Raw genomic sequence first — 9,953 nt, 5'->3', positions numbered from 1 at the left:
ATGAATTCCCTCTCGTGGGTAACAAATCTGGCTAAAGCAAACTTCCCAGCACTTTTATAGGCATCTATAACTGCCTTGAACATGAATTCGTTTGACTGAAAACCCTTCTATTTCATTTTGTAAAACATTCTCCTAACACCGTCTACCAACCCTAGCTTCCCATAGCTAATTGTCATACTTGCATAAGTAATTGTATCTGGTTCAAGACCTTTGGCTTGCATGATCATGAACATGTTGTAAGCTTCATTAATCCTCCCAGTATTACCAAGTGCATATATAACAACATTGTAAGAAGACACATCAAAATCCAACCCAGAAGCTCTCAGTTCATCACAAGCGTCCAAAGCTTCAGCATGCATCCCTACTGCAGAAAATATTGTCATTCTCAAGGCCTGAATACCATGTGGAAGCCCACTTTTACGTGCAACATCGAGCTGCTCTACTGTATCCCTTGGAATGCCTCCTCTCTTCAGAAGAATGCCGAGTGTTTTGTATGTATTCTCATTGGGTGAAGCCTTTAGTTTTAACATTTGATGAAAAACTTCAGCAGCCTCTCTCAATCTTCCATCTGCAATGAACAGGCTAATGACGCTATTAAAAGAAAGAATGTTAGTAAGAAATCCCGATTCTAACATTTCCTTTGCAATTTCAGTGGCTTCATTAAGCCTTCCATTCTTTTTGTATAAGGACAACATCATGGAAAAAGAAAATTCATTTGCCTGTTGCTTTTCCTTCAAGACTTTGAATACTTCTTGTGCTTCAGTCACCATATCAGTGCGAGCATAAAGGTCAAGCATACAGCCTGATAAAAAGGTATCTGGTTCAACACCCAATTTCTGTATGCGTTTGTACGTTTCTTGTGCTTCCTTCAAAAAACCACGTTTACTATAAACCTTAATCAAAGAACTATACACCACAGAGTTCCCTACAAAACCAACGTTTTGCATTATTTGAAAGTAACGTACAGCTTCTTCCACACATCCAGCTTCAACAAATGCATTTATCAAGGCACCATAAACAAAAACATCTAGCTCCACACCTGCGTTAACCATCTTTTCAAACATCTTCTCTGCCTCTGCAGCTCGACCCAATCTTCCATAGGCGGCAATAACAGCACAAAATGATGAACCCTGGAGGTTGGGAGTGGATCATAAGCTCCCAGAAGAAACTTGGAAACTGAGGAGGCCAGGCTATAATGGCACTAGGTAGCAGACCCCGCAATTACAAAGGAAAAGAACATACAGTAGGTAATGTTAAACTTATGTAACTGGTAAACAAGCTGCAATTATTAAACGGAGATCAGGTTGGCCGATACCACATATCCAAATCGAAGATTTATAACTCTTTATAACGTAGACAACTCCTTGAAATATGTAAACGATATAACATACGGGCAAACACGAGTAAGCAAGGAATTGAGTATACATCACATTATTTTCTGAAGATATAACTGAAGACGCAAACCCCGAACTGGGTATACATATTTAGCAAAGATTCAAAAACAAATTTAAGCAAATGGTGCCGTCGACTGCTGGCCATGGTAGCCATATCAAACCGCAGAATAATTAACGGCACAGCTCTATAAACCTTCATCGTCACAAACGAGAATAACAGGAAACTACATAATTTCAGAGCAGAATAAGCTCTGGGTAATATCTGAAATGATAATCACATTGTCATAGCAAAATTTATTTACATTTGGGAAAAAACCCATTAAAAGCTCTAACCCTCTTCTAAATTGAGCTTTTTGGCTACGAAATAGGCATCCCATAGATGCAGAGAGCCATAGCCACGCTTTAAGTTTCCCCTCCAACCAGGGCAAGTTCTTACCCATAACTGGAAACTCCGCCACTGTAGACACGTCGCCCTACCAAGCAGGTTGAGCCAGCTCCGGGTCCCAACGTCCTGCGTTGCATTTCAAATACAGGAAAACTGATTAGGGTATCTGATAGGGCTTGAACGCCTACAGTCACGAAGAACAAGGAAATAAGAGCAGAGAACCAGCTCAAAGATAAAACCAAAGCTTTTACGTGTAAACATTTATGATCCACCACCAGACCATCAAACAGGACCCAAACAGAGTTACCGACCACCGAAACAGCACTGCGGAAAATGGCCGCATCAGAGCAACCTTCGCGGGTGGAATGCAAAACAAATGAAGTCATTCTCTCCACAGTTGGAGATGAGGAAACTCTGGCAAAAGCTCCACCGTTGGGTCGCATTGGAGCCACGCTTTAAATTTCCCCTCAAACTATGGCAAGTTCTTACCCGTAAGGAAACTCCGCCACTGTAGACACGTCGCCCTACCAAGCAGGTTGAGCCAGCTCGGGGTCCCAACGTCGTGCGTTGCATTTCAAATACAGGAAAACTGATTAGGGTATCTGATAGGGCATGAACGCCTACAGTCACGAAGAACAAAGAAATAAGAGCGGAGAACCAGCTGAAAGATAAAACTAAAGCTTTTTACCGGTAAACATTTCTGATCTACCGCCAGACCATTAAACAGGACCCAAACAGAGTTACCGACCACCGAAACAGCACTGTGGAAAATGGCCGCATCAGAGCAAACTTCGCGGGTGGAATGCAAAACAAATGAAGTCATTCTCTCCACAGTTGGAGATCTGAATCTGGCATCTTCGTTCATAATCCAGTCCGTCCTCTGTCTGTAAGGGGATTTTCCTTCATAAAACGCGGGAAATTTCTTTTGATCGATGCAGGATTTCTGTTCCGATGGAGGAAATTTGAAGCCCTGAAGATCCATTGAAAACTTTGCCTGCAAAACCCTCACTGGAGATAAAAGCTCATCAAGCTCCAAGCTCCTAGAGTCAGATGCCCAGAGACGCTGCCTGATCAGGGAGATTTGAAGCAGCGAAAAAAACTGTGCGGCGATTTGAAGCAGCGAGAAAAACTGTGCCGAAAAAATATAAAAAACTAACCTAAACTACATCCAACCGTCTGGAACGTTTCAATCGTCTAACATCTAATCTCATTGCTCAAACAAGGACACGGTGGCAATTGGGGGAGTTGATTTCAGAGAGAAACGCTTTACGGCGTAAAAATGTGTATCACAAAAAAATTAATTATTTCATTATTTAATCAATTTATCTAATAAAAAGACTCAAAATTCATTACAACCCTAAATTCTAAAATAAATTTGGACTTACCTCTCAATGTTACCTTAAACCCCAAATTCTCAGATAAGATTAATTTGTTTCTCAATCCCCAAATTCTCAGATAGGATTAATTTGTTTTTCAATTCTTCTTCAAACTTTCCATAAAAAAACTCAATTATATGAAATAGTGCTAGAAAAAAAGAATAATGTTAAGAAGAGGTAAAACTAATAATTCATGTGCCTCAAAAAGTTAGTGTGAAATAAACATGCTTATTTTGATTCATTAACTTTGAGGTAAATAATAATTATTTGTTTTGATTCATTAACTTTGAGATGAATATTTCTGAAAATTACTCCAATGCAATTCTTTCCCGTACTTCCCTTTGAAAATACCTAATAAAATATATCGGGTACTTTTTATAACGTCTAAAAGTTTAAATTATTTTACCACAAAATCAACCCTGGTATCGAGTTATATGGTGGTGATAACCAGATGAACAGGGGTTTTTCAAAATATATCTTTGGATCCAAGATACTGTTCCAGCGCTTACTGGCATTTATACATGTAAGGGGGAGTGGATTTGGAGTTGATAAAGTGAGTACCCTTTCCGTTTACAAGAACGGATCTAGGAGCGCTGAGAGGATTGAAAATTTTTATTTGAGCCATCCTTCTTGATGACCATCAAATGAGGGTGGAGCCGAGTAGGGCAAATCGATTTCACTGCGTGTATAACGAACATGATCATAGATGGTCGTATGGTATACATTACCAATCAAATGAACTCTGAGATGTTGGACGCCAGTGTTTTTTTATGTTTGTACACGACACTTCCAACCGGGTATGAGTTTTTCTCCACTTTTTAAACATTTCCAAGTTCGGAGTTCCCTGGTGCATAGAAACCAATGAAAGCAATTCAATTAAAGCTCCATACAAGACTTCCGCACAGTATTTATTACAACGCCCACCTCAACAACAAATTTTACTCCACAAGTGCAGTAAGTGAAACCCTATCTAAAAATGAATCCCAAGTGGACATGGGCAACATTCCAGATTCAGAATTCATTCAAAATGTCTTCAAAGTGGTTATGGAGGGGACATGGAACTGTTTGTCCAAAGCCCAAATCGCCTCCAGGCTAAATCCCTGCATTATGAGCGAGATCCTTCTGCAGATTGGCAGGCATGATGGAAACCTGGCATGGAGATTCTTCAAGTGGGTTGCCTACTTGCCACACTACCAGCACGCCACCCGCCCTTACTGGACCATAATCCATATTCTCACTAAGAACAATAAGTTCAAAACTGCTCAGTCATTGTTACAATCCATTTCCCATAAAGGCTTCCTATCTTCTCCAGTAGTCTTAGATGTTATGATAAATGATTATAGCAATTTGGTCACCAATTCTGCAGTTCTGAGTATGCTGATCAATTCATATGCGCAATCCGGAATGACCCAAGATGCAATCCAAGTATTTTATCAGTTGGGTTCTTATGGAATCAACCCCACCGTACACTCTTGTAATATCCTTCTAAACAGTCTAGTCAAGGCCAAATTGCCAACTATGGCCTGGAAAATCTATAGGGAAATGTTGTGTAGAAGGATCGAGGCTGATTATCGGACTTTCAATGTCATGATCCATGCCTGCTGCAAACAAGGTGATCTGCAAAATGCCGAAGAACTTGTAAATCAGATGAAGAAGCATGGATTCAATCCAGATTTGTTCACATATAATAGTCTTATTTCCCTTCTTTCCAAGAAAGGAATGCATTATGAAGCTTTAAGCATCCAAGACACGATGTTAGAGAAGGGCATTCAACCCGATATTGTAACATATAACACTCTAATACACGGGTTTTGCAAAGAGGGCAGATTGAGGGATGCATTGAAGATTTTGAACGAAATGGGTGATCTGGTTCCAAATAATGTAACATATACTACCCTGATTGATGGTTATTGCAGAGAAAATAATCTGACTGAGGCTTTCAGACTGCGGGATGAAATGATAAGGAAAGGGCTGGTGCCAGGAACGGTGACATACAATGTCCTCCTCCATAAGCTCTGCGAGGAAGGGAAATTGGAAGAAGCAAATGATCTCTTGAATGAAATGGCGGAAAAGGATCTTGAACCTGATCACTTTACATGCAATACCTTGATCAATTCGCAGTGCAAGAGAGGTAACATGGCTGATGCCTGGAAACTCCGCAACAAGATGTTACAAACCGGGCTAGTTTTTGATGTGTATACTTACAAGGCTCTTATTCATGGCTTTTGCAAGTCTGGGAAAATAGATGAAGCAAAGGATGTCCTGTTTGAAATGATTATTGCAGGTTTGTAATTTCCAACAAGATTTTATAATTAAAGAATTTTACTTCCTCTTATAATCCTGATTTTTACCCGCAACTATAGGTCTGGGTTTTTTTCATGTACAGTGACCAACTTCACCAATAGGATTTGTTGTATCCATTTCCGTTTGTGAGAAATGGGCCTGTTGCAATACTGAACATTGTATATTAATAAATCGGTTTGTTGTCTGTTGAGTGCAGGTTTTATGCCTAATTTTAGTGTGTACTCATGGCTAATTGATGGTTATTGTGTCCAACACAATGAAGAGGAAGCCCTGAAGCTGCCTGATGAATTTGTCAAAAGAGGTTTATCTGAAGATGTTTTTCTCTATAGTAGCATCATTCGAGGTTTGTGCAGGAAAGCCAAGCTGAGAAGTGCCGAAAAAGCATTCAATAAACTGTCTAGGAGGGGTCTTGTTGGTGATGCCCTTGTTTATACTACTCTTATTTATGCATACTTGGGAGCAGGTGAGCTAAATAAAGCTTCAGAACTTTGCGAAGAAATGGCTTCAAAAAGGATTCTGATCAATCTTAAAACATTTTATGTATTTGATAAGTATTCTCTAGAGATGGATGGCAGACCTGAGGTGTTCTGGAATGGGATGATAAAGAGAGGCTTAGTTGTGAAAAGTGTTGCTCAGAAAGTGAAAACTATTGCACAAGCTTCCACTTCCAATATGCTATTTTGATATGTAACATTAAGGCTCTATGACCTCTTTTGAGTAAAATATTTGAGGTCCAATAGCTTGGGATGCCTCTCTGGAATTTTCTGAATGGTGTTTCCAACACAGAAGGAAAGTGCTTGAATATTGTTGAAAAAAAAAAAGTGGTTTAATGATTCCAGAAGGGAATTGTAACTAATGTTGCACGCTTAGGCACTTTAAAGAACGAGATACATGAACTTGGGCTTTCGAAGAATATTAAAATAAGTCCGTGCCATCCACATCCATTTATCAGCATTTGACATGGGGCACTTAGTTTGCCCTATTTTTGGTTAGCCCTGTTTTTCTGGTGAGTCTCATTTCTGCACATTCTGATCATGTTTTCAGAAATCGGACGTTCTGGGTCATGTTTTCAGAAATCCGACGTTCTGGGTGATGAGATCTAATAGTTAAAATTTTTTGAATCCTCTAACAATTGATCAAAGGGTGCTAAAGGTGACAGAGTGGCATTTCGGGGGAGTGTTCTCAGAGGGAAACGCACGCTCGGTGAAGTCGGAGCTACACGGGTTTATGCCATGGCACATTTTGGAACCACTTAGTTGCCCATTAAACAAAACCCTTGTTCAATCAAAATAACAAAAGTCAGACTAAGTCTAGCTTGAAGCCTCGACTTAAATTTACATTTCCACCCAGAAAAACCAGAATCTCATTCGATAGAATGATTACAAACATAGACACCTTGTTCCCGAAAGCATTCAAGCAAGATAGACCGCCCTAAAGTTTGGTAATGAGACCAACCTAGAAATCAGAAAGTGGCAACCCTGAGTAAGAGGACTCATCCAAACCCAGCACAACCATAAGGAAAGGACTTCTGCAAAGTCTGATACCTGTAGATGCATGAAGAATGAGTTAAAAGAAAATAAAAACTCTTTAATGATGAGCCTATGTATTACTCACAATATTTTCAAGATTACTCGAGATAAATAAGCTCTCGAATGTCGAAGACTGTCTGTACCAGAAACCCATGCATCAAGTTATTAGTGGCTCGAATCAGGTGAGATGGAATAACCCAAAATCAAATCCTGTCATGACAAATATTACCTCTTCAAACTCGATGGCCACCAGCATCATCCTCTTTTGGGCAAGTAGGCCAGCAGTAACCCGTACTCCCAGCACAGTGAACTGGATGGGCAGAGAAGCGTTTGCGTTTAGAAAATGGGCTGCGTCGATCGGGATGCTTTTCATAGATGAAGCAGTTGGAGCGGTGATGAGATCTAATGGTTAAAATTTTTTGAATCGTCTAACAATTGATCAAAGGGTGCTAAAGGTGACAGAGTGGCATTTCGGGGGAGTGTTCTCAGAGGGAAACGCCTTACGGCGTAAATATTTTCAAGATTACTCTAGATAAATAAGCTCTTGAATGTCGAAGACTGTCTGTACCAGAAACCCATGCATCAAGTTATTAGTGGCTCGAATCAGGTGAGATGGAATAACCCAAAATCAAATCCTGTCATGACAAATATTACCTCTTCAAACTCGATGGCCACCAGCATCATCCTCTTTTGGGCAAGTAGGCCAGCAGTAACCCGTACTCCCAGCACAGTGAACTGGATGGGCAGAGAAGCGTTTGCGTTTAGAAAATGGGCTACGTCGATCGGGATGCTTTTCATAGATGAAGCAGTTGGAGCGGTGATGAGATCTAATCGTTAAAATTTTTTGAATCGTCTAACAAGTGATCAAAAGGTGCTAAAGGTGACAGAGTGGCATTTCGGGGGAGTGTTCTCAGAGGGAAACGCCTTACGGCGTAATTATAGAGTTATCTGCTAAAAAACCGCTAAATACACACTTTGCACACTCCTTTAGCGGCAATTAATGTTGGCGGATTCCCTGATAAACTCAGAGAACAATTTTTTATTCACTCATTACCAAAAATTTCCAGTGGCTGTCTAGAGTCTCTCCCTTGTATTCTTATTTAATAAGAATATATATATTATCCTTTGAAAAAAAATACAATTCTCATCGTCGAATCACAAATACCAAATTCGGTCGATGATGGCATATGGCTGGCCATTTAAATTTTATACAATGAGGAATCGTATTGTAAATTCTTTAACAGGTCAAATATGTAATATTCGATGGAGTAAGAACATATGTGCTGTATTTAATTTATAAATTTATAATATGCATATGTGTGGAGTAATCTAATCAAATTTAAATGCATGAAAATTTTCTTGACTTATTTCATTAAGTGGAAATTTGTTTTTCCCTTTTGTTGTTTGTGTGGAGTAAATAGATATTTTTATTAGGAATTTAAGTATTACATTGTAATGTTTAATAATTTTTATTATATAAAATAATAAAGGTTATTGTTAATGGTTATTTAATATAATTTGATTTGATAAATAATTAATTAATAATTAGAAATATAAATATATATTTGGAAAAATATTTGTATATATTTAATGTATGATTCTATTTTAAATATAAAATGTTTGGTAATGTGAAAATTGTATTGAAATTCAGTTTATATTTTATAATTTATGGTATACTTAGGTATATAAATAAATACAAAAATGGCTATTATATAATTCTATTAATCGAAAACTATTTTTAAAAAGTTTCACTATTTTCAGTATTATAATGGTCTATTTTAGTTTTTAATATATTATAAGAATGATATATATGAATATTTATAGAATGTATACTTGCAAAAATGTTGGAATCCAATTCTAACTCAAACTCAATAACTATACACTGAACATATCTTTGTGATTCTACTCGAACTTTATGCACCATTGGATGATGATGAGTATCAAATCAACGAACATATCCTTGGAATTCAGTGTCACTTCAAATGATCAGAACAATTCCACCTATCAGCTGGGCAATTTCAAACGCATGCCCATCTCCTGTTTCCCCTATTTCACAAAAAAAAAAAAGAGATATATCCATGACAACAATACGATAAAATATTAAAAGATTTATGTCACAATGGTGGTGCGTTGGTCCATTGATGTGATGTGCATGTTTGGTAAAGTAGAAATTCCCAGAAGCAAATTATTTCTTGATATATGTATCATTTGAAACATCGTTATTCAACTTTCAACACGAATTTTCTTGCCGCTACATTTTATAGCCAGGTGATATAAATACTTCTGTTTCAATAGTATTTTCTTTTACTTTCATACTCTGCTTTTTCCGTGAGATTATATTCTGGACATAATCTTCTTAGATGTCTTTTTATATTTTGAAATAATTTAAGTGGAGTAAGTGATCCGATTTCGGATTAATCATAAACACAAAAATCGCTAGGACAAATTTAATGTCCAACTAAACTCTGAACTAAAATTACACCGCCGTTATTATTAGAAAAAATCCCTATATAAATAGGGAAAATTAGTAAATGTTATATATTACACACATCGTTTATAAAATATAGTCTTCGCAGATTTTTTTTTATATTTTGAATTAAGTATATGTAAGCGGAGTAAGTAATCCTATTGCTAGCGAGTTAGCCTTTAATCATGAACACAAAAATTGCATACCTAACCTTTTAGGTTATTTAAAAGAATTAATGTGGTTATTAAATTCAATTTTATGATTTACTGCATTTATTTTTTGTTATGTTATCATTGAGGTTGGAAAGTCAAATAATAAGTTATTACCTAATTTATGATTGATTAGGAATTGAGACATGATTAATTAAAACAATTTGTTTGCTACAAGTACAAGAAATAGTTTTATTTCTGCCCTCGAAAGGGAAATATAGAGGGGAATAGATGAATGATGAGAAACTATCCTAGAGATAGAAAATAGTGACGAGTGAGAAGTTTCTCA

General features: G+C 37.5%; 1 protein-coding gene and 1 long non-coding RNA gene across 3 annotated transcripts; one reads left to right on the top strand and one right to left on the bottom strand.

Moving 5' to 3' along the window:
* Positions 1–3,639: 3,639 nt before the first annotated feature.
* On the top strand, positions 3,640–6,817 carry LOC149154592 (uncharacterized). Its single transcript, XM_089440892.1, has 2 exons — positions 3,640–5,439; positions 5,656–6,817. Exons 1-2 carry the CDS (start codon positions 4,017–4,019, stop codon positions 6,141–6,143), a joined length of 1,911 nt encoding a protein of 636 aa, XP_089297018.1. The 5' UTR covers positions 3,640–4,016; the 3' UTR covers positions 6,144–6,817.
* LOC149154591 (uncharacterized) lies at positions 4,564–7,875 on the bottom strand. 2 transcript variants are annotated; one of them, XR_016262939.1, is made up of 4 exons: positions 7,218–7,875; positions 7,091–7,125; positions 6,915–7,003; positions 4,564–4,772 (listed from the first exon to the last, which is right to left on the bottom strand). It is a non-coding gene; the product is annotated as an uncharacterized LOC149154591 (long non-coding RNA). The 2 variants fall into 2 exon arrangements; XR_016262938.1 differs by lacking the exon at positions 7,091–7,125 and having other exon boundaries at positions 4,567–4,772.
* Between the last annotated feature and the right edge of the window lie 2,078 nt (positions 7,876–9,953).

This window comes from Pinus tabuliformis, chromosome 9, assembly GCF_031772625.1.
Source record: "Pinus tabuliformis cultivar Carrire ecotype Pingquan chromosome 9, CPIR1, whole genome shotgun sequence".
NCBI lineage: Eukaryota > Viridiplantae > Streptophyta > Pinopsida > Pinales > Pinaceae > Pinus > Pinus tabuliformis.
The sequence above is the reverse complement of the archived record's forward strand: the minus strand, read 5'-3'. Positions and strand labels throughout refer to the sequence as shown.